The sequence below is a fragment of the Peromyscus californicus genome, unplaced genomic scaffold (assembly GCF_007827085.1).
Source record: "Peromyscus californicus insignis strain IS unplaced genomic scaffold, ASM782708v3 Scaffold_22__1_contigs__length_63687245, whole genome shotgun sequence".
Taxonomy (NCBI): Eukaryota; Metazoa; Chordata; class Mammalia; order Rodentia; family Cricetidae; genus Peromyscus; species Peromyscus californicus.
This window is the reverse complement of record NW_026294525.1, coordinates 22,121,289-22,146,593: the sequence shown is the minus strand read 5'-3', so window position 1 is coordinate 22,146,593 and position 25,305 is coordinate 22,121,289. Positions and strand designations below refer to the sequence as shown.

The following is a 25,305-nucleotide window of genomic DNA, read 5'->3' as shown; positions in this document are numbered from 1 at the left end:
TAAAAACTAATGAATTTCCAATGTGACCTGTACTTAGCAAAGAACTAGTTATTTCCCAAGTGGTGATAAAGAATTTCAGTAGTTGGGTCTAGAATTGCAGTAGTTCTAGTCCAGCCAGGACTACATAGTAAGACCCTGTCTGGAAAAAAAAGAATTTTCATAATTGTATTCATTTGTTTGTGTATCTGTGTGACGGGGGCAGTTTTCAGGAGCTGATTGTTTCCTATAATGTGGGTCCTGAGAATCAGACTTGGTTGTTAGGGCTGGCAGCAGGCACCTTTTCTCACTGAGCCCTCTCCCTGCCCTGGCCTTTAGTTCTTTCTTCTTCAGTAGCTGTGATGGCTTCAACTTCCATACCCTGTTGTATAACAGCAATGACTGGCAACATGATGGAAATGTTTCTAAACTGTTGAAGCATTCATAAAGTTGGTTATTGATATGAAGTAGAAAGGCGTAGGTGGCAAACATGAAGTATGTGCTGAGAGAAGTGAGAGGCCACAAGGGGAGCCTCAAACTGTAACGAGAGGGGAAGCTCCAGGTCAGTGCAGCCAAGGCTGGTTGTGCAGGAAAGGGCGGATGGTCCCGCAGCGTTCAGAAGTTGATGAGGTTGGAGTAGTGTTAGAATTGTTCGCATATGAGATCAAGTGTTTGTCCATGTTACAAGTACTGTCCTTTTTTCTAAAGTGATGAGAGTAAGAAGAAAATTAAATTATTTCAGATCTAAAGGCTAGGAAAGCTGAATGCTTAATAACTTCTGACTGATATCAGAATATAGAATTTTTTTTTTTTTTGGTTTTTCGAGACAGGGTTTCTCTGTGTAGCTTTGCGCCTTTCCTGGATCTCACGCTGTAGACCAGGCTGGCCTCGAACTCACAAAGATCCGCCTGCCTCTGCCTCCCGAGTGCTGGGATTAAAGGCGTGCGCCACCACCGCCCGGCCAGAATATAGAATTTTATAGTTCAACATCATAGCTAATTAGAAATAATATCAAGAATGAAAGAAGGGTTAAAGTGTTAGGAAAACTATTACAGTAAACTATAACAATAATATATTAATAAAACAAGGCCTGCAGTATGGCTCTGTGGGTAGTGGCCCCTGCTGCCAAGTCTGCTGACCTACTTCAATCCCTGTAACCTCCGTGGTGTGAGGAAAGAACTGACCCTCTAGTTGTACCCTGACCTTCGTGTGCTCACACGAACACACGCATGGACACATATACACTAATAAATAAAATATTAATAAAAATATGTTAGCAGGACACAAATCATCTTCACTGCTGTTGAAAAGGCATAGAATAAGAAAGTTATTGCATCTTATTATAATTAAAATTTGATACAATAAAAAATTGGAATCAAAAGCAAATATACTCATTGACTAAACAGGTTGACTTTTATTAAATTCAGAAACAGCATGAAGATCATCTGTATTGGGATGCTCAGCATTGCATTTTTGCTTTTTTCAATGACTGTGACAAGGCTAAGGAAAGACAACTTCTGGAGATAAAAATTTAGGAGCATCATTGAATTTTCCTATATTTATCTTTAAGCCAGACAACTAATAAATTGTTAATTGACTCTTAATTTCCTAAGTTACATGTATACTTTCATAAGCATATACATACATTATATACTTACATAAGAATGTAAGATTGTTTTTAATAGGAAAAATAATGTGTGACAATAACAAACCCAGGAAAATTAACTAAAGGAGTTAAATTCTTCTCCTAAAATTAATCTATAAATATAGTCAAAATACTATAGCAACCCCACTGAAGACTGAAAGACAGTTGTTTTGTTGGTATTAAGCCTGTCAAGTGATAGTAAAGGTAACCTGGTTAGATAATGGACTGAAGTCCCAGAAATAACAGGCAGACAGAGATGCACAGTGTGTGATGTGGAAGAGAGGCTAATGGTGTAAAGGTGCAGGAATTCCACACCAGGAAAGGGACCGGAGGTCTCTGGCAGTGGATATTGCAGACCTTACATTCCATGTTTAGACAGACACTTAAGTAGTAAGAAAACGTGGGCAAGAATTTTAGTGCCAGCTCTAAGAAGCTAGGGACATTGTAGGGACAGAGATGTAGAATTTATGAAAGGCACTTGTAACAAAAATATGCTTGATAGAGTTTTAAGTTGTAAAATAATAAAAATTGCTTAGAAGGAAATATCCATGAAGTCAACAATAGTTGTTATTTTTAGATGAGGAAGTTGTTTTTTCTATTAACACTTATGTAAGTATTTTTCAATGATGTGTGCATACTTTTATAATTAAAATGTTAATGCCTATGATACAATTTCAGAAAATAACTGTGGTAATGTGGTTTTTTTGTTTTGTTTTGTTTTGTTTTTCAGTCTGTCCAGTGTCAGCCTGCCTTTAGCTAAGATAATCCCCATAGTAAACGGACAGATCCATTCAGTTTGCAGTGAAACGCCTAGTCATTTCGTGCAGGTAAGCAGGAAGCTTGGGAATATTGAAAACAAGCTCTGTTCATGCTGTGCTGTTTCCAACACAAACGTACATTCCTGCTGTGATAATTTGCTGCAAACAGAAGCTTGCAACCGTATTCAGAGTGGTAGCATGCTCGAAAGAGCAGCAATGCTTGACAGCAAATCCATAGCAATACCTTTCCCACGCCATCTGACTCTAGTTAGACTGTGCTGTGGTGCAAATGTCCTGAGGGTCAGCCAGATCTGTGTAGCATTATGCTCTGCACTAACAATGCAGTTCTTCAGTTTGAAAGAAACTGAAAAAAATGTGCCAGAATAAGGTGTTTTCATCTCACAAACAGCTGTTAATTCAATAGTCTGTTCACTAAAGCATAATCACAATGTATGCAAAGTTTTCGTCAGACTACTTACAGCTCCATTCTTTTCTTCAAATTTTATTTGGAATAGCATTTTATTAAAAGGATGACTTTGAACCTATGTACTGTTTTCAGTCATTGACAACTTGGGAACTCTGTTGTAAGTTTCAAGTGTTTTACAACATGCCTCAGTGACAAAGTGCCACAGTGAAGCTCCATGCAGAGTCTAAGGCCTGCCTGCATGCACATGTGATGTCTGTTAGTGTCATGGTTGGAAACAGTTGTTTCTATGTGTTTCTAAGTAGACTTTGCCCTCGTGGCACAGTGCAGAGTACCCCTGCTTAAGGACTGAGCTTCTTCCTGGCCTGTCCAGTCATTAGCCCATTCTTTACATCCAGGGGGCCCTGCCCTGTTCTCTCTAGTCATGCCTCCCACCGCTAAGAGCTGGCCATTCACACTGTAGAAGAAACAGTAAAGGAGCCTGATGGCATGTCACTGAACCATAAGGCTCACAGTTTTTCTGCTTCTGCCAACATCTCTAGAATGACCTATAGACATCCATTCTGACAAATTCATGAGAAATACAACAGAATATATATAATACAGCAACCACAGCTTTAAGGCTTGAGTAATTCATACTTTACATTTTAATCAGTTATACTTTTAAGCCTGATAATCAAAATAAAAAAGTATAAGTTTTTTTTGTCTGCATTTGTAGTCATGATTCTGAATAAGGGTCCACAAGCATCACCAAACTGCATATGGATCCATGATAGTGAAGGCTGAAACCCCTTTGACCCTGAGGGATACAGGCTATGAGCCTGACCCATGTTCTCCCATGACATGCTCAGCTTCAGCTGTTCAGTCCGGCTGCTCAAAGAGACAGGCTTTGATCTTCAATCAGTGTTGCTTCAGGATTTAGAGACGTGACGTCAGGAGGCCAAGAAGTTGAGGGGGAAGTTTATTTGATTCCTAGGGAACTAGAAAACTCAACCCACACAGCATCAATTGCAAGATAAAAAGTCCCTGAATTTAGGGCACATATCTGTCTTTATGTGCATGTTCTTGTTGACCCCACGTAGTGTTAAACTGTGCTTTTGAATTAAGGAGAACACTGCAGGGGAAAGGAAAAAAAACAACAGGACAATCATTCATATGAAGGCCAAGTCAGGTAATCAGTCCCACATGCAAATGGTTCTAGAGCAGTTAGAACAGATGTTTTTTAATAGACTACCAAGCCAATCAGGTATAGAAGCAGACTGAATGCATAAAAACATGAATGGTAGCAGGCAGGTCCATATTGACACTAAAAGCTTGAATTAGTAACCATCGGCTTTGTTTAGTGAAGGTTTGTTGGGTTTTGTAGGGTAGATTCCATTTTATAGTAAATGTAGTTTTTTTGTTTATTTTTGTGAGTAGTTCAGGATGCATTCAAATGTGTAAGTCTCCTCTGTTAGTCTCCAGAGTCCCTGGAATTTCAGGATGTGTCACTGTGCCCTGCTTATGTGTTGGTTTTTAGTTATGGAAAAGCTCTAAGCTTGAGACATTTATGTACTTTTCATTTACACATTAAAATAATATAAGCAGCAGCAAGGTGTAGTGATGCACATCTATAATCCTAGCTCAGAAGCTGAGGCAGGAGTGCCAATTCAAGGCCAGTCTGGACTGTACAGCAAGACCCTGTTTCAAAAACCAAGCAAAAATATCCTAGTACTTGAGTACTGACTTTATTTTACACTTGTAAGAGGTCTGTGGATGTTCAAAACAAGCACAGACAGGAAAAGATGCAATCATTTTACTTTCTATCATTTTAAAGGAAAACACCTAGTTTTCAAAATACACTTAAAATTAAGTTTAGGAGAGAGCAATGTTTCTTCTTTCTAAATTAAATGACAAAATGTAATGGAAATACTAATAACATCCACAAGTGTAATAGGAAATTTTGAAAGAGTCTGGTTTATATTGAATACAAATTCCCTTTTCTCATTTAATACTGATGTACTTTGAGGCCTGTGGTCCTCTTTAAAGGAAACACGACATTTCAGTTGATTAAAATAAAAGGTAACTTCCTCCCACACCTTTACAGTCACCATCAGGAGAGTGAGAACCTTTGCTATAAAGTGGATGTGCATGGTTCCTGTATATGTGTTTATATAAAATATACATATACTACATATTTAAGAATCAGTTGCTATATTTTCTAGAAATAAGAAACTAAACAGTATTTCCTACAAGTTAGTTAAGAAAAACATCCCTTTCCTTAGTTTCTTCTCATTCTTAAGTACACAAAGCTTCAAGATAGATGCATTGCTTGTAGAAATGGTCATGTCTTACTAACTGTACTGTTACCATTTTTGCTAGGATCTTTTGATGATGGAGCAAGTAAAAGACTTTGCTGCTAATGTGTATGAAGCTTTTAGTACCCCCCAACAACTGGAGAAATGATTTTTCCTTTCAAGAAAAGCTAAAGCGGGATTCATCTACATTGAAAAGTACTCTGAATAAATCACCTATACCAAGAGTGACAATTTGCAACCAAAAATGCCTAATAAAATATATTCTTAAGCAAAGTCTTCATTTCATAAGGAAGTAGATTCATTTGGCACCTTATTGTATTTTTAATTCATCAGTAGTGTACTTCATCAGGTGTATCTAATTGGTGCACAAATTACAAACCCCAGGATCATTCATGATCTGTTACAACCTGGATAGCTGATCCAAACAAAGTAGATAGTTTTATATGTACATGTAATGGAATGTGGTGTCCTTTCACACATATAATGAGGGAAAATCTGTTTTGAAAAGTAGATCTAGGATGTATGGACTCTGAAAATATAATGTTTAACTAATCATGAAGTTTCCTGGACTTTGAAGTAAGTAAAAGCCAGATTCTCTCCAGTCACATGATTTGTCCCACACACCTTGACAGAGGGCTTATCTTCTAGAAATCAGTGAACTTTAAAACCTCTGATCAACTATTTTTTTTCTTTGCTATTTTTTCTTCAATATTTATTTGCAGCATTTTCTAAAGCTTTCTTAGCAACCCTCAGAAAGTTGCATATAGATTTATAGGCTAATGTTATGTTCATGTTTACTCACAATTATTAATTACAGAGTTTTATTCATTTGTGTATAAATAATTTGAATAACTTTGTATTGATTTTGAGTACAATAACTTGTTGCAATAAACTATTTTAATAAAATATAGTTTTGTTCAGTTAATACTTTGCAGCCATTAATTTATTTGTTATTTAGTAATATTTTTGCTGTTTTTTTTTTTAAGAGAGCATGCTAGTTTTAAGTCTCAAGTGGTATATAGTTGGTGCTTTCTTCTAACTTGTTTTATTTTTCTTTCAGAAAAAAATGTAAATAAAAGTAAATTATTCCTTGTCGCTAGTATATGTGTGGTTCTTCATTTAGAGGGGCATTAAGGTATCAGCAATGGATTAGCTATATTCAGTAATAGATGGTTTTTAGAACATAGTTTTATGTCCCTCCCACATAATATAACATAGCTAAGTAGGAGATGGTAGAAAATGAATTGTGCAGAGCGTCCTAAAGCTTAGCTGAGCTCTGTAATGAAACAACCATGTATAAAGATGACAAAGGGGACACATTTTTTAAATTTGATGAGATATACTGATATTGTCATTTCTAATTGAGAAGGTAATTGCACTTTGGAACAACAGGAAATGTGTATGTGGAATAAGACATGCATCACTTCCAAAAATACCCCAGATTTACATCAGGGAAACTTTGAGATTGTGTAGATACAGCTTTGTCAGAAGAAAATTACTCGGCAGAAAATTATCACCTGTACTCATCAGCATCTGTAGAGTCAAGACCATTGAAGAGGTGGCAAGGTTTAAAAGAAACGAAATAAATAACCTATGTATTTAAAGTTAACTGACATTAACCTATGTATTTAAAGTTAACTGACATTGCATATTACTAATTTGCTTCTTTTGAAACAGTTTGGTTAACCTAGAAAGTGATTTAAAATGGGCTATCATAAATCCTTAGACATTTTAACTTAAAATCCAAACACTCTTAATTAGCAAATATTTCCCCTAGTATTTCATCTCACTTTTCAGGGTGTGTCCACTGTGTCCCCAGTAGTAATGACACATTTTTCTCTGTAAGTCTACTGATGGGTATTCTCTATTGTCTTTCTGGTACAAATCACATGCAGTACTCATGTAGCTTTTTTTATACTTCTCCATCTTTTGCTACTATTTCACATTGAACCAATAGGTTGTTTTTTATTATTTTTATCTTTTTGTTGAAAGGCAACACCCTTTCATCTAGTCATTCCACAGTATTTAACTTAGCTGGGAAGAAAACTGCAGCTCTCCAGTCATTAGCTTACACAATCGAGATAATCAAATATTCCACTGGCATAATTAATTTGTATTAGTCTCTGAGGGCTGCTGTAACAAATTACTGTTAATTGGATTACTTGAAACATCAAAACTCTTTTCTCTCATGTCTGGTGTGAAATCTAACACCAGGTATTAACAGGACTGTGCTACTCTGAAGGCTCTCAGAAAATCTTTCTGTTTGCATGTCCCCTTCAGCAAGCATTCCTTGCTTCTTTTGTAGAAATATGACCTAATTATGTGTCTGTGTCTTTTTCTAAGGTCTAAGGATAGTCCATCCCCCATCCAATATGAGCTGCTTTCAAAACTTAATTACATTTATAAAGACTTCATTTCCAAGATCACCTTTTGTAGGTTCGAGATGGACATATTCAGTCCATTGCAGCCATGTAACTAAGCTTTGGTACACACACACCACCCGTGGGAATGGAAGTGGAGGGTGTGCCGTTCACTGAAAACCTCTGCTTATCCTAGACATCAGTCAGCAGGAAATGAGCATCAGCTAATTAGTGCATTGGCTAAATGGACACTAAGTGCCTTCTACTTGTTTCTCCTTCAAAACATAATAAATGTAATTACACGTGTAAAATTTTGAAGGAAATAAGGCTGGCAAATTTTTAATCTAGTAGTGTTTTTAACTTAACAAAAGCAAAACGAAGTTTTTCCTGGTGTGGAGCCCCACCCTAGCCAGTTCACTCTCTGCCTCATGCTTGTAGTTGACAACAGGATCTCCAGTTGCCCTGCCTGCCTGCTGCTATACCTCTATGCCATTATGGACTCTTCCCTCTGACACTGTAAGCCAAAATAAACTTCCTTTTATAAATTGTTTTGGGTCATGGCGTTTCATCACAGCCAAAGAAAGTAACCCTTCCCAATTGTCAACTAGGTTTGCACCTTAAGTTTTAGCCCTTATTAAAAGCCCAGTCCTCCAATCTCACTCTATCTCCAAATTGGGAGAATATATATTAAGATCTTAATGTATCTTTAATATTAATGTTAAATGTCTACAGCAATTAGTTTTATAAATAAGAGGGAAGTCTTTACAATGAAAAGATAATTACTGAATTCATTGGAAAAACACATCCAACCAAATTTATTACATACTGCCTGCATTATATATGAGGATTCATAACTGAGTGGGTGGGGAGAGATCAAACACATCCTGAATGGCTTCAACAACAGGGAGTTACTCTTCTCATAGTCCTGGAGGTCAGAAGTCCAAGATCAGGGTGTTGGGAGATCTGGTTTCTTCTGCATTCTCCTTGGCTTGCAGATGGTTGCCTTCTTGCTAGACTTTACACGGCTTTCCCCTGGACTCCTGCATCTTTATTGTCTCTTTCTCGTATAGGACACCAAATTCCATTGCATCAAAGCTAGCCTTATGATTTGGTTTAATCTTAATCATCTCATTAAGTGTTCTGTTTCTAAATGCAGCCACAGTGTGGTGTTAGGGCTTCTGTCTAAGAATAGGACTTGGGAGAGAATTCAGTCCATAACATCATCAGTTTCTACATTCTCTAGAACAGATTGCCACCTGTGATTGACAGGTGAAATGAATTATGTGAGAAGAGACTTAGTAGGAAAGCATTGAAATATTCTACAGTAACATAAGCAATTTAGGAAAGAAGGAGGCTACATTGCCTAATCAGTAGCTTTTTCTTACCATTTTTACCACAATTTCATTAGTGCTCCTTTAAAAAAAAAAAAAAAAAACCTGGGGTTAGAGTTACCTGTGGCATACATCTCTCAGCTGCAGGTTAAGTCACATTAGTTAGTGTGAGAGTCCATCCCCATTGACAGGGCATCTGATGAAAACTTAGGTGTGGCAACTCCACTGTGATGCCATTTGGCTTTGAAGACGTCCAAGTTAGTGGCTGCCCGTGGCCCAGTAGTTCTACCTGTAATTGGAAACATGGATAATGTACAGATGTTCCCAAGTACATCATTGCAACATCTGCTTTCTAAGGAGTGACCGAGTTTCTAAAAACAGTACAGACAGAGGTCTGCTTTTACCTTTGGCACTCACGTGCCATTTTATATCTTCCTCCGGTTGTTCCCACGTCACCCTCAGGAGGTAAACCAACATGGACAGAGATTGAGAAAGGAGAATGGAGTGCCAGAGCTGAAGAGGGGATGAGAGATAGGACATAATTGGGTGCAATTTGCCCAATTCATGCCAGCCCAGTTCTTACACACTGTTTTGAATAAATACTTCTTTCTCCTGGTCAGCCCCGACTGTCAGGTTTTCCAGTGACCTCCACTGGTCAGTAGCATATGAATTCAACCAATGATCCCTAGGATTGTTTTGCAGTCTTGGTCTTGTTCAGACAAAGTGAATTCACATAAGTAGTTCTGTACATACTCAAGAGTTATTTGAACCATAACACTTTATCACATGGATCAATACAAAATAAAACCCCTAAGTTTTAATTGTACTAATTAATGGCGTGCAAGACCAAGATAAAAAAGATAGCTGCTGCCATATCCAGGTGTGGAGGTTGTGCTTTAATCATGGATTTGAAATCTCTCTTTCAGCCTGGTCAACCCCCAGTGTTGGAAATAAAATGTGGAAAGGTAACCCAAGGAAATTCACATGACACTTCACTCCAAAAAGATGACCAGCGTCTCAAGGACCCCAAGATATATCACAGCACACTCCACTGGGTCTGACGACAGCCTTAAGTTATGACAGACGAACCATAACACCTTACTTTGATTCAGATATGTTCTTGGTGTGGTGTTTGGGGGAAGCAATTCAAGTTCTATGAAAAACTCATTTTCAATGCATGGAGTGACCTTGAACACCACAGAGGAACTATGAAGAATCATGCCTGTTGTACGTCATTATGCATGGAGGTATTGTCGTTCGTAAATTCAGTTTTCTTAGAATTTCACAAAACGGTGGCTGAACATTAGTTGCCATTATTGCAACTGCCTGAGCTCATTTTAAAGTCACTTTGTCTTAGGCCCAAGAGGACCACAGGAAAGTTTCCCCTCGACGTTGAAACAAGTTATGTTCTCCCCAGCCTGTTTTCGTCAGCAATTGAAAGGAATAGTCAGGATAAAGTTCTTTCTTACCTCTGTCTCCCCCAGACTAGCCACAGGTTCTCCAAGAAACAGCTTTCCTGAGATGGGCCACTTAAGAAAAATAGCATAGACTCTTCGTTTCTCGGGTTTAGAGGTGTACCTGGTTAGGGAAAACAGAAAGCTTGGTGACAAGTTCTACCCCGTGTTTCTCCTTATTCATGGATCATGTCTGGAATTGTTTTACAGATATTTGACCATGTCACCACTGGTAATATAAAAAGACGTACTCCCGCCCACCACCAACACCACCACACACACACACACACACACATACACACACACACACACACACACACACACACACACACACACACACACACACACCGTGGTATAAAAACTGCCTTACTTTTCCAGCCCACCAGTATTAAAAAGTTTATTTTTGCTGTTTTGTGACAAGGTCTTTTATTTATTGATTTTTGGTTTTTCAAGACAGGGTTTTCCTGTATAGTCCTGACTGTCCTGGAACTCACTCTATAGACCAGGCTGGCCTTGAACCCACACAGATCTGCCTGCCTCTGCCTCCCAAGTGTTGGGATTAAAGGCTTGTGCCACCACCATCCATAGCAACAGGGTCTTAATCTGTAGCTAAGACTGGCTTTGAACTTACAACAGTCCCCTTGCCTTAGTCTCTTCAGTGTTGGCATTTCAGGCATGCTGCCACACCTAGCTAAAATGAAGTTCTGGGAAGGCGGCTTCATGAGCTAATATCCTGTTCCAAACTGCTCCCATGGAGGTGAAAACAGAGTGTAGAAAGAAGCTAAGTGGAGCTGCATGGCTTTCCACCTGCTGACTCAAAGTCACAGGGATATGTAGTGTGCTCACTATTAGGGATGCAACAGAAAGCCAAACACAATTCTTGTTTATATGTGGCATAGGCTTGAATTGAAAATGCAGACAATCACATAAATAACAAAGTGTAAGATTTGAATCACAATATAAAAGAAAAGGAAGCATAAAAATTGTAATGAAGGGTGCCTTTGGGTTTCTATTGCTGTGAAGAGACACCATGACCATGGCAATTCCTATAAAGGAAAACATTTAATTGGGGCTGGCTTACAGGTTCAGAGCTTTAATCCATTATTGTCATGGCTGCACATGGTGGAGTCATACAGGCAGACATGGTGCTGGAGAAGGAGCTGAGAGTTCTACATCTTGATCTGCAGATAGCAGAACCAATTGTGATATTGGGCTTAGCTTGAGCATAGAAGACCTCAAAGCCCACCCCCACACTTTCTCAAACAAAACCACACCGAGTCTAACAAGACCACACCTCCTAATAGGACCAGGGAACCATTTTCTTTCAAACCACCACAAAGGGTTGTTTTTTGTTTTGTTTTTCTTTTTTTTTTTTTTTAAAGACTGGGACATCAGACAGCTTCATTGCTAAGAAAACCACATTCAACCCAAGAGTCACAGCATAAATGAGAACAATAGGAACAATAAGAGGAATTCACTCTAGACAAAGATACATTCATGTGCTCACCCAATTTCTCAACAAAATATTTAAAGAAATCTGTAAACAGTCCTCGGTGTTGTATGGCTAGAGATACAGCATTGAACACGGTCCCTGACTTCATGTGCCCACATTCCAGTGGAATAAGCAAGAATGACCACATCGATGAATGAATGAAGTACTGAGTAAACATGAGGACATAGGAGTACAAGGCTTCACTCCCTGTCTTAGTTATGGTTTCTATTGCTGTGTCAAACACCATGACAAAAAGCAAGTTGGGGAGGAAAGGGTTTATTTGGCTTATACTTCAGCATTGCTGTTTATCACCAATGGAAGTCAGGACAGGAACTCAAACAGGGCAGGATCCTGGAGACAGGAGCTGATGCAGAGGCCATGGAGGGGAGCTGCTTATTGGCTTGCTTCCCCTGGCTTGCTCAGCCTGCTTTATTATAGGACCACTAACCCAGTGATAACACCTTCACCATGGGTGGCTGTGCCCTCCCCCATTGATCACTAAATGAGAAAATGCCTTACAGCTGGATCTCAAGGAGGCATTTCCTCAACTGAGGCCCCTTCCACTCTGACGATTCTAGCTTGTGTCAAGTTGACACACAAAACCAGCCAGTACAAACCCAGCACTCGCCGGGCGGTGGTGGCGCACGCCTTTAATCCCAGCACTCGGGAGGCAGAGGCAGGCGGATCTCTGTGAGTTCGAGGCCAGCCTGTTCTACAGAGCGAGATCCAGGAAAGGCGCAAAGCTACACAGAGAAACCCTGTCTCGAAAAACCAAAAAAAAAAAAAAAAAAAAAAAAACCCAGCACTCAGGCAGATCTCTGCAAGCTTCCGGCTAGCCAGGACTACCCAGAGAAACAAAAACATGCAGAAAGACAAGGCCTACTAGTGTTAGAAAAGTAGGCCTTGCGTGCAACATTGAACAGAACAGGCAGGGACAATCTCTCTGAGAAGGCAGCCATGAAACCCAAAGAACAGGAAACTCCATGCAAGCATGTGGGAAAGTCTTCCAGGCTGAGAAACAAGCACAAAAGCCACAGAGCACGAGTGTGCTTGGCTTGCAGATACAGCAGCAAGGGGCAGGAAGAGAGGGAGAGCAGACAGAACGAGGACCAGATTTCATAAGGCCAAGGAGACCTCTGTAAGGCCTTACTTCTCCCTTGAGACTAGAAGTCTTGGAAGAATCTGTGTATGGAAATACTCTAAGCCAGGCATGACATCAGCCTGGGTTACATCATGAAATGCTGACTAAATAAATAAATCATAAATCAATAGTTTTCTCTGCTTGCTCTCTAGAGACTATATTAAAAGGAGCAGGGTCAAGGGCTGGGAGATGGTTCAGTTGGGAGAGTGCTTGCCTCACAAGTATGAGGACTTAAGGTTTTGGGGTTTTTTTGGGTTTTTTTTGTTTGTTTGTTTGTTTGTTTTGGTTTTTCGAGACAGGGTTTCTCTGTGCAGCTTTGTGCCTTTCCTGGAACTCACTTGGTAGCCCAGGCTGGCCTCGAACTCACAGAGATCCTCCTGGCTCTCCCTCCCAAGTGCTGGGATTAAAGGCGTGCGCCACCACCGCCTGGCTGAGGACTTGAGTTTTAATCGCCAGAACCCACATCAAAATCTGAACTCTAATCTCAACAATGGCAAGATGAATGAATATCTGGAAACTCATGGGTAGGTCAGCAACCCAGGTCTATGTGGTGAAGCTCCACGCCAGTAAGAGGAGCTGGCTCAAGCAGAAGGTGGAAAGTGTCTGAGGACTGATACCCAAGTCCTCTGATGGACTCATGCATGCTGTGCATATGTGTGCATTGTACCCACAAGTACATGCACATACCCCCAAACCCCACCCCCCACCAATGGAGTAATAATAGAAAACAAAGGATAGGGCAGAAAGAGGATCAATCGAGAAGGTACTAAAATAATTCATTGGTGCGAAAATGGAGAGCCACATGATAGGAACCTCCACAGAGAGAATGAGAGGCAGCCAGAGTCTATATACATTTCAGAAATAAAAACAGTAGATCCAATAATGAATTGGCTGTTGTGGTGGTTCAAATGAAAATGGCCCCCATAGACTCATAGAGCACTGTTAGGAGGTGTGGTCTCATTGGAGTAGGTGTGGCCTTGTTGGAAGAACTAAGACATAAGTTGGTACCAGAGACTGGGGTATTGCTGTGATAGACTGGACCATGTTTTTGTTTGGAGGAATGTGGACTTTGGATTAGAAAAGCAGTTGAACACTTGCCGTGGGCCTTAATTCGGTCATACTAGTAGAAGCATGAAAGACAGTGGTGCTAAGGGTGATTTGAACTGTAGGGGCCAAGCTCAAGGTGTTTCTGAGGAGAAGAATTTTAGTATGTGGCCTAGAGACTGTTCCTGTGATATTCTGTGAAGAATGTGGCTGCTTTCTGCCCTTGTCAAAAAAAAAAAAAAAATCTGCCTGAGGATGAACTCAAGAGTTATGGATTCACAGTTTTGGCAGAAGAGATTTCAAAATAGCCTAGCAACGACTGTGTCATGGAGTTATCAGTGGCCATGCTTATGCAGATCTATAATGAAAAGGAACAAGCTGAGCGAGGAAAAATACAAAATGTACTGTTTGAGGAGAAAAGGGGCGGCCCCAGTAAGTTTAATGGAGCTAACTCCTGTGTTAAAGGAGATAAAAAGATTCAAGAAAAGCCTGATACTAGATGGAATAAAGGGAGTGGTGACCTCAGGGCAAGACCCCACCCAGCTAAGCCTCCAACTTGTAAAAAAAGAATTGAAGAAGATTTAGAGTCCTGTACAGTGGCACAAGCATTTAATCCCAGCTCTAGGGAGGTGGGTGCAGGAAGATTTCAGAGTTCAAGACCAGCATGGTCTACAGAGCAAGTTCTAGGGCAGCCAAGCTTAGGCAGTGAAGGAAACCCTCTCCAACATCTTGGGGTCTCCAAGGCAATCTAGGCTTTACCTTCACAGCTTCACACAATGGCCTCTTTCTAGGTCTGCCTACAGGGACACCCCTTACACATGCCTGGCCTCAGCAGCTTTCATTAGTCCCAAAGAGAGATCCCACAACCCCTTTCTTCTATCCTTAGCTCTAAAGCCAGGACCATGTGCCAAAGCTGCCAAGTCCTACTGCTTGCTGGGGCTGGAGTATGGCCTCCTTGTTCAAATACATTTTCACCAGCTTTCTGTCTTCACGACTAAGGAAAGGGGCTGAGGACAAGCACATGGCAGGGGTGTCCCTGCATGGAGACCCAGAGAGGTCATTGTATGAAGCTGTGAAGGTGATGCCTGGATTGCCTTGAAGAGCACTTTGACATCAGACACAGAGATGCATTGTTTGGAGTTTGCCCTGGTGTTTTTCAGTCTTGTTTCGGTCCAGTAATTCCCCAGGATGCTCCCTTTCCTCCTTTTTTTTTTTTCCCTTTCCTCCCTTTTAGAACGTTAATGTATATCCTCTGCCATTATTTGTTGGAAGTATGTGATCTGCTTTTTGGACTTTGACTTTACAGGGGATTACGGTTATGAGATTGCTGTGAGTCTTGGGAGAGACTTTGGACTGTCAAACAGGGTTGCACTGTGATGTGCTATAGACGGGGACTTTTGAAGTTGGACTGAATGCAGTTTTGCACTTTGATATGGCTACAAGCCAATGGGGGCTGTAAGTGGAACGTGGAGATTTAAATGAAAATGGCCCCCGTAGGATCATAGGGAGTAGCACTATTAGGAGGTGTGGCCTTCTTGGAGTAGGTGTGACCTTCATGGAGTAGGTGTGGCCTGCTTGGAGGAAGTCTGTCACCGGTAGGGGGCTTTGAGGTTTCAAATGCTCAAGCCCAGGCCCAGTGTCTCTCTCTTCCTGCTGCCTGCCAATCTGTGTGTAGAACTCTCAGCTACCTCTCCAGCACCATGTCTGCCTACATGCTGCCATGCTTCCCACCATGATGACAATGGACTAAACCTCTGAACCTGTAGGCCAGCCCCCAATTAAATGTTTTCCTTTATAAGAGAAGCCGTGGTCATGGTGTCTCCTCACAGCAATAGGAACTCTAACTAAGACAGCTGTGGCTATACAAGAAAGGTGGGTTAATAGCAACAAATGTCAGTTGGGGAATTAAGACAGATGAACTTGGAAGTCCAAGTTCAATTGTAGTGATTGGGAAGATCAAGCATAGGAGACTAACAGGGAACAACCAATGAGTCTGATCCTCTGAGGCCAACAGTGCCTGTGGTTTCAGAGAACAGGCACCAGCTACTGGGCCTGTAAGGGGGAGACCATGGTGAGTCTTGATAAAAGCTATTTGGGGAGGTGCGGGGTGGAAGCCTAAACCAAGTGAATTTGACGGAAAAGCTCCAGCTAGAAACAACAATTAAAAGTTGTTCTGCAAGCTATCTTTTGCTTTGTTTCGGTTTTGGTTTTGGTTTTTCGAGGCAAGATATTTTATTACGCATGAAAGGAAAGAATGGGAAGGCAGCTGGAGACGAGGTCAGACTTTTAAAGATAAAATAAATAACGTGTCTGTATGTGGGTGAGAAAGGAACTAAGAAAGAGCAGGACTGGCAATGAGGCATGGAATCAGAAGACCGTGCTACATCCTTGCCTGGAGGATTTGAGCTGTGAGGGAGAAAACAAGGGCTGGGCTTAAAGCTAAGTGTGAGCTAATTTGACATTGTACATATGTGACCGCAGGTCTAGTCACACTTAGCAGTCCAGGGGCAGCCTCAGAAGGTACAGCTGGATTGAACCAAAGGCATTCGTCTGGCAAATGAGTACAAGAGAGGGAAGGAAAGCTCAGGAGTTAGGGTACATATGGTGAATGAATTGTAGTGGCAGGCCCCCTCTACACCCTGTAAACAATTCCCCATTCTCTCCTCCCCCTAGTTCCTGTCTCTATGATTATGACTACTCTAGGTATCTCATAAATAACATTTGTCTCTTTGAGACTGGGTCCTTGCACTTCACACAAATTTCTGAAAATCCATCTGCACTGTAGCATTTCCTTCCTTTCAGAAACTGAATAATAATATATATGTACCACAGTGTGTACGCTCACACCTTTAACTTAATCATTCATAAGTGGACTCCAATGCTCTCATGTGTGAGTTTCTGGGAATATAGTTCTTCTGGTGTCATTCTTTTGCTCAAAGGTGGAACCGTGGGGTAGGGGAGTAATTCTATTTTTAATATTTTGGGGGACTGACATATTACCCATTAACAGCAGCTGTGATTTTTGCATCCTCTCAAACTGTAGTGTACAGGAGTTCCAATCTCTCCAAGATCATCAGCTGTACTTTTAAAAACAGGAGCTATTCTAAGCTGGTGGTAGTGGTACATGCCTTTAATCCCAGGACTTGAGAGGCAGAGGCAGACAGAGCTTTGAGTTCAAGGCCAGCCTGGTCTACAGAACAAGTTCCAGGATAGCCAGGGCTACACAGAGAAACCTTGTCTCAAAAAAAGAAAAACAAACAAAAAATAGCTATTCTAAAGGATATGAGATGATTTCTGGTTGTAGTTTCATTTATATTTTACCTGAAGTTCCTTAATGTGACATTTAGTATAATTTCTGATGCTCGTCCACCATCATATGAATCTTAAACCATCACAGCTGGTATCTCTACAGGGACAGTTGGTCCTTCTTATTCTACCATTTTCTCAGACTCCTGCTTTGGCTAGCTTTAATTTTTTTGTTTGCTTTGCCCTTGGGTGCTGTGGGATGTCTTTCTGTGCACTGTGAATGTTTTGCTCTGATTGGTTGATAAATAAAGTCATTTGGCCAATGGTGAGGCAGAATAAGGTTAGGTAGGACATTCCAACTGGAGAGAAAGAAGAAAGGAGAGTGGAGAGACACTGTGAGCCGCCTCCAGGAGAAGCAAGATGTGAAAGTACTGGTAAGACAGGAAGCCACATGGCAATGCAGAGATTAATAGAAATCGCCGAGTTAAGTTATAAGATCTAGCTAGTGAGAAGCCTGAGCCATTAGACCATACAGTTTGTAAATAATATAAGCCTCTGTGTGTTTACTTGGACCAAGCGACTGTGGGACATGGGTGGGAGAGATTCGTCCTGACCGCAGGCCAGGCAGGACTGGAGAAACTTCCAGGTACACTTGGGTATCTCTTGTTTGCTACTTTGATGGGATTTAATATCTGAAAAACTAGGGATTTACTAGTGACTAAACACTAGTCTGTTTTACATTTAACCACTCAGCATTCTTTACTGATCTAAATGTCTTCCAATTTTGTAAGAGTCAATTTAGCTAAACATTGTCCACCACTAGGGGATAACTAGGTATTATTTAAGCAGAATTTGATAAACATTATGTTCAGCGACACTCTAATTCTTATTTTCTTTGCATTTGAGTTACATTGGAACATGTGTGGTACAGGCAGCAGCCAATCAGTCTCTCTCCTTTTATCCTGCTATCTCTCTGTATATAGCTCAGATATTAAGTGCTTTCCTCTATCAAAACAGTACTTGTTAATCAGGAAAACTTACCACACATCTGGGGTGCAAGTGTCATTCTGAGATCTCCAAGGGTGTGTTTCATAAATAGCTTCCCCGTTGACTTGGAGCCACGTTCCCATCTGCCTTAATCGCTCTTCAAAAATCACAGGAATGATGCCATCTAGTGTGGGACCAATATTCATCAAAAGATTTCCTCCACATGCGACGGTTTCCACAAGTTGCTAAAAGCAAAAAAAAAAAAACAAAAAAAACAAATACAGTTTGAAGTAGAAAAAAACAATTCATCTCCCTTGTGTCAATCTGTGTGTGTGTGTGTGTGTGCATGCGTGAGTGTGTGTGTGTATGAAACACATAATCACTTCATAGAAAAAAAAAACACAGAGGATAATGCCCTGAGTTTGTGGCACTACACTATCCCGATGATAAGAAAACAAGGGGTTGGGGATTTAGCTCAGTGGTAGAGCACTTGCCTAGCAAGCACAAGGCCCTGGGTTCGGTCCTCAGCTCTGGGGAAAAAAAAGAAAAAAGAAAACAAATCCTTGTAACCACCTCATCATGAAGAACATTCCAGAGTAACAACCCCACAACATACTTTACTATACCTCCACCAATTCTTCAATTGTAAGATAATCATTGATTCCAGCTTCCCGCCTGTAACCCCAGGAGAACTGATCTATTGTCATGCAGTTTTCCCATTTATGTGGCAAAAGGTGTCCAGGATTGTAACGGTCGCTGCAGGTATAGAAGCCGCCATGATGGCAGATGGAACCAGCTCCCCAACGATCGTTGGTGACCACTGTCTTCCGAACGGGGCTGAAATGAAAGGTGGAGTCTCTCTTCAAGCAAAAGCATTCTTGAAGCAAAAGGAAACACCACGAACAGATCCTCTCCAAATCCACCCCCGACAAATGACCATAAGAAGTCAGAGAGCCTCTGCTTCTGAAGCCAAGTAGATGTGTGGTGACTGGAGCCTAGACTCTCAACATTGCTGTTTCCAGGATTGAAGTGAATTCCTCAGCTTCTCTGAAGAATGAGTTCTTTCACCATTGTTATAGTGCAGATAACTGGCATATAACTCAGAGTCTAGCTATGAGAACAGGCGTGAGAGCACTATATATACCTCAAGTTCCCATTCTCATGTTATGAATAGTAGACTAAGCTGAATTTATACTCAAGTTTTTCCCCCCAGACTAACTAACCTCATACATCCTAGCCTTTCTCTTATAATTTGTGCCTACTACTGGAAAAATCTCTGAAAAATTGAGCGTTGACATCATGTGAAATATACCCCCCAAATTTCTTATGTCTGGTGGCTCAAGAAGAGAGAATGAACAGGACACCACTTACAGGGGCAGTTTTGATGCACAAATTGAAGCAGATGGTCCCAACCATTCCTGGACCGTGATTTTTTTTTTTAAATTGACTACAAAACCAGTTTGATTGTATTTGACCCCTGATTTGTTTATTCCTGATTATTTTTACTAAATACTGACTGAGCTAACAAGCATTGTTTATAACGATTTCTTTGTCCCACACCACAAATGAGCACAAAACCACAGAAATGTAAATGCTTAGACACACTTTAGGAGTGTTTCAGGCAAGTACAGGTGCATAAAAGTATACAGACCTTTCATTATACAGCCAGGTTAAGAAACCAGTACTGTTCCAGTAGTAATCTGGTGCTCCCCCATCTCCATCTGCCCACAGGACGTCGGGCTGGTACTTGTTCACTAACTCATAGAGCTCAGGCAATGTCTTAGAAATGGGAAATTGCTGCTTTTGGAATGAACTGGATTTGTCCTCCAGGAAGAGTGGATGGAACCATTCAAAAAGGGAATAGTACAGTCCAAAGTGCAAGTCGGTGTTGTTCTTGATGGCCACCTCAAGCTCCTTGACAATGTCCCTCTTCGGCCCCTCATCAACTGCATTCCAATTCCAGGAATAGGGTGAACCCCACAAGGTAAAGCCTGGAAAACAGCAGTAGGAAAACCCTCAAAGCATTATCACCTTGACTTCAGTAAGTTTCAACCCACGAAACAATTCAAACGGAACCCATAATTCACTGCTTCTCCAAATAACTGTTTCTAGGCAAACTTTTCAGTCTGTCTTGTACTCATCTAAACAAACAGATGAGAACATAAATAATGTGGGACTGGTGTCTTCCAAAGCAATTTTCAGGGTCCATTGTAAGAGCTGTACACTCCGTCTCCGGTTACAGAATCTGAGGTTCTTGGGGTAAAGCATTGTGTCATGGTGTTTGCAGTGGTTTTAGCTACACCCTTTAGCCAATTGTTAGCACAGCATTTAGTGCAAAATATATAATCAATAATAGTGGATGGTCTCTAAGAGGGGGACACCTTCCACATCATCACACTGAGTAATTCTCTCCACTATTTGGAATAAAGACCCAAGATGTATCGTCTGTGGGATTTGTGTGAAACTTCTGAACAATGTTCTAAGCTCTATTGCTCAGATGGGTTTTGTTACAGTGTGATTCTCAGAATACTAGTGAGGACAGGCAGCAAACCTCTGGTGCTTGATAATGAATTTAAACGGAGAGGGAGAAGATACACTATTTCTAAGTAGTTCTGTACTTTTTGCCTCCATTTATCTTACTCTAAAGCCATAAACTTGGTTATAGTTTTTCGAAGTACCCCAAAATGAAAACTAACACACGGTGTTACACTCTGAAATAATTCACATTTCAACAGGAATTGGCACATAGACTGGTCATCATTCTATATAAAATATTAGAAGAGATATATAAACTGAGATGCTAAAGAAATAGTATAAAATCCTCAGAAATTTCAGCCCATGCCTTAGGCCCGTAAGAACTTCGTTACTGTCTCACTGAAGTCTTAGAGCATCGTGAAGGATGGACATTCGCAAGACAACTTTGCCATTCACTTCACTGTTACGTTGGGACAAGCCTGAGAAATGACTCACTCTTTAGGTTCATTGTAAGAAGTTCCTCCGATAGTTTGCACTCTCTCTAAGGATGTCTGTGGGAAGCTTGAAGGCAGTGTCAATATTTAAGGTCTGCCTCAAAACTTCCAGTCCAACAGCCACATGGTTCTTCATCTCGGCACATCACTCCAAGTGCACAATGACCCTCCTCCCAGCTGAAGTCAGCAGTACATTTTCTGTAAGCAGTGTAAACAATTGGCACACAGATCCTTGCACCCGAACACATATTGTCTGCATCCTGGCCTCAGTCTAAAGCAGTGGTTCTTAACCTGTGGGCCGTGACTCCTTTGGGAAATAAAATAACCCTTCCATGGGGTCACCTAAGGCCATCAGAAAACACAGATACTTATATTACGATTCATAACAGTAGCAAAAGTACAGTTCTGAAGTAGCAATGAAAATAACTTTATCCCTGGGGGTCACCACAACATGAGGAAGTGTATTAAAGGGTCCCAGGATTGGGAAGGTGGAGAAACACTAGTCTAAAGGTATTGGGGCTTTCTTTTCAGTGAACTCACTTTGTGGGAGATAGTTTGAGAAAGTTCAGGAGACTGACACACTCCCACCAGGAGAAACATCTAGAGGAGAAAGTTGTGCAGCTATCAGACTGTGGCCAAAGGGGAAAATATTAAAGGTAACTGCAGACTTTTGGTTTGCGTTCATCTCATCTGCCTCCTTGCCACCCCCGCAGAACATAATAAGGTGACTTTTCAAGATAAAGAAGATCACGCAAAACAAACGACCTTGTGCATTAACATGAGTGTGGGACAGCATTAGCCAATGTTCTCTGGTCTTAAGGACACTGAGTGGTTATACCAGAATTGATTCGCAACTCCTGTGAATTCTTTTGATATTTCTGGGCATTATTATAAATCTCTAACTCTTTTCCCTTGAAGTCTCTGTCTTTCTTTCACTTACCAACATTTGCTTATCTAAATGTTGGCCCAAAGTACAGCCAACTCTGTGTGGAGTCAAGACTAAGGCACTCTAAGGCCCACGATGCTTTTGCAGAATGCATTAAAGAGGAAAAAGGGAACCCAGCCGTGGTGGCACACACCTTTAATCCCAGCACTCTGAAGGCAGAGGGAGGTGAATCTCTGAGTTGGAGGTCAGCCTGGTCTACAGAGTGAGTTCCAGGACAGCCAGGGCTACACAGAGGAAACCTGTCTCAGAAAACAGAAAGCAAAGCAAAACAAATGAACAGAAAGGGAAGTGAGACTCTAGTTGCAAACTTTGACTGGCTGCACTCATCCTCTTCAAACAGCTTTAAATAAATCCGGTTATGTATTTCAGTGGTTAAACGTGCACATAAAAATTGTGCTCATCTTTCCTCTCATTCTGTAGTAGGTGCCGGGATCCATAATGCTTTCCAACTGAAGTGGACTATGTGATCCTTAAACTGTAAGCAATTGTGAATATCCACCTGTGGTTGTTCGGAGAGAAGCCTGGTTTCATGGGATTACTTTGCTTTCACGCCCCCACCCAAAAGAATGACCTTACATTCCCAAACCATTGTTAGCATATGTTGTATGTGCTCTGCTTACCTTCGTGATGTTTGGAGGTTAAGACAACATATTTGGCGCCAGAGGCCTGGAGAATATCTGCCCACTGGTTGGCATTAAAATAGTTGGCTGTAAATAGCACTCCAAAATCTTCATATTTAAAACCAGGGGGGTAATTATCGTTCATAAACTCCACAAATTTGGGTCTCTTTTCCTTTTGCCAATACCACCTGTGGGAGGAAAAGAATGAGCACATGGACGACACAGACATCAATGCAATTGCCTAGGCTCGCCCCATGTCCACCCGCTCCTTATGAAGATTACTGCCCGATTCTCTGTCATCTCTTCATCCGAGTGACTTTGCATTAAGGGTAGCTTATGCAAACCAATATTCTCGGCTTGTTCACCTTCTTATCCCCCGTGAAGTCCTCCGGTAATCCAGCCACTGATTCTCCTAATTCTTCTCTAAGTCATGATACAATCTTTGCCTTCACACATGAGCTCACTATGGAACTTAGAGTAGCTAAGATTTCAAGACCACAGGCCTAAAACATAGCATGCACCTGTCATACTTATTAACAGAAAATTTGGGTAGATAGCGGGGAAATAGTTTCATAGGTTGAGCAAATTCACAATCAGAATTGCCTCCCCAAAATGGGATGACAGCTTTGTGTGGCTGAGACTACACTGGAAGACCTCACAGACAGCAAACAAGCAGCATGTCCTGTGCCTGACCCAAAGTCACACCTGTACTTCATGAGTATCCATCACAACGACCCATGCTGGCTAGTGGATCAGACAGATTCTGGGATTTCCTTTTTGTTGTTGTTTTGTTTTGTTTTTTTGAGACAGGGTTTCTCTGTGTAATCCTGGCTGTCCTGGAATTTGTTCTATAGACCAGGCTGGCCTCAAACTCAGATACCTGCCTGCCTCTGCCTCCCAAGGGCTGGGACTAAAGTCAAGCGCCACCTGGTGGTTCTGGGGATTTCTAACCAAGAGGGAAACTGGCTTTCTGGTTAGGGGGAAGTGAAAAGTGAAGGAGTTGATGATGCCTGTCTACCATCATGTGACTTTGAAGGTAAGGTGAGGCAATGCACCTTTATTATTACCCCTTTATTTGCTTTGGGTTTGTTGTTGATTTAGCATGCAAGGATCTTAATTTCATACCTGATCCATGAAGCACTTATTTCAAAATACTTTATCTTACTTTTAATTACATGTGTGCTGGTGTGGAGGTATATACAAGTGCCGGAGGAGTCCAGAAGCATGGAATTCCCCTGGGACCAGAGTTACAGATGGCTGTGAGCCTCCCAGCGTGGGTGCTAGGATCCAAACTCAGGTCCTTAACAAGAGCAGTATGTGCCCTTGACCGCTCAGTAATCTCTCCATCCCCTTTGAAGCACTTTTTTTTTTTTAATTCTGGGACTGTCACTCCTTTATTTACACAGGTGTTGCCATCATCGAGCTACACCCTATAGCCAGGTCCACCTACAAGTCTGCCTGGGAACTCGGGGAAGCGCATATATTCAATGGTGATGCAGAGGAGACATTCAGTCAAGAAACTACTCAACATCTGGAAGTACAAACCGATCCACGGCCCAAACAGTGACAAGCAAGCAGCGCTCACGCCAGGTGGGCTGGCTCCTGACTGCCATGGCGCGGAGGGTGGACACAAAGCCCTGTGTGTGTGTGTGTGTGTGTGTGTGTGTGTGTGTGTGTGTGTGTGTGTGTGTGTGTGTGTGTGTGTGTGTGTTGGGCAGGAGTAGTATGCACTTACCAGAACCATTCGCTCCCGAAGCTGGGCACGGAGAACACTCCCCAGTGGATGAAGATGCCGAACTTGGCCTGGTCGAACCAGGAGGGCAGCGGCCGGCTGTCCAGAGACTCCCACGTAGGGTCGTAGCGCCGGGGGTCCGTGGCCCCGCACCGTGGCAGGAGCGACAGCAGGTGCCATAGCAGCAGGAGCGCCAAGCGCATGCGCACCGGCCTGGGGACCTCTGGGAACAGCATGTCACCAGGACAGCCCCAAACCTTTTTTTGCCAGCTCCAGCCGCTGGCCTAGCGCCCGCCCGGCCTTCCGCCTTCTGCTAAGTGCGCTCCGCCGCTGTCACCTGACCAACAGATTGGTCAGATGACTGGCCGCTGAGGGAGTTGGGCGTGGCTGGGTTTGGTGAGTCCAGATCGCCTAAGGACCCCAAGAAGGTCCCTCAGGTGCACAACCAAGGAAGTCGATTACTCCCCAGCCTCGGCACTTTACCAACCCTGGGTTCTGTTTCCCAGCCGGACCTGATCGGCTTAGCCAAGACTCCGGGTTTGTCTGCTGTGAGACAAAAAACCCGAGCTTGATTTTGGACCACGGTCTCTGACCGACCTCCCGAGGACTCTTTCAGAAGCCTCTCAATAGGCCAGCGCGACCGCCCAGTCCTGGTGGCTGCACGTGTCAGAGCTGTGTGCCCCACCGTGCAATTAGAGCCTGAGACAGCAACCTCTTGGGCTGCCCCTCCCGGTCCAGAACTTTTGAAGCAACCCCCACGGCTCTCAGCCCCTGAATCTGCCTCCGCCAATCTCGAATTTGCAGATGAAATCCCGAGTTTTGGGATTTCAGTCCGTCTGGATTGGGGTCCAAGAACTGGCATTTCTACTCTGGCTCTTGGTGT

General features: G+C 41.9%; 2 protein-coding genes across 3 annotated transcripts in view; one reads left to right on the top strand and one right to left on the bottom strand.

The window, feature by feature from the left end:
* Nucleotides 1-6,199, top strand: part of Pex3 (peroxisomal biogenesis factor 3) — a 30,134-nt gene extending 23,935 nt beyond the window's left edge. The window contains exons 11-12 of one of the 2 annotated variants that reach the window (XM_052751076.1): nt 2,352-2,448; nt 5,165-6,199. In XM_052751076.1, coding sequence (XP_052607036.1) covers nt 2,352-2,448; nt 5,165-5,248 — 181 coding nt within the window. In that variant the 3' untranslated portion in view covers nt 5,249-6,199. Of the gene's footprint in view, nt 1-2,351; nt 3,305-5,164 lie in introns of those variants that run through there. The other variant, XM_052751075.1, reaches the window with a different exon arrangement.
* Nucleotides 6,200-8,912: 2,713 nt separating this feature from the next.
* Fuca2 (alpha-L-fucosidase 2) lies at nt 8,913-25,027 on the bottom strand. The gene is made up of 7 exons (XM_052751077.1): nt 24,426-25,027; nt 22,691-22,878; nt 19,807-20,146; nt 18,782-18,992; nt 18,210-18,400; nt 10,261-10,369; nt 8,913-9,080 (listed from the first exon to the last, which is right to left on the bottom strand). The coding sequence occupies exons 1-7, from the start codon at nt 24,656-24,658 to the stop codon at nt 8,940-8,942; spliced, it is 1,413 nt and encodes a 470-aa protein (XP_052607037.1). The 5' UTR covers nt 24,659-25,027; the 3' UTR covers nt 8,913-8,939.
* Nucleotides 25,028-25,305: the final 278 nt, after the last annotated feature.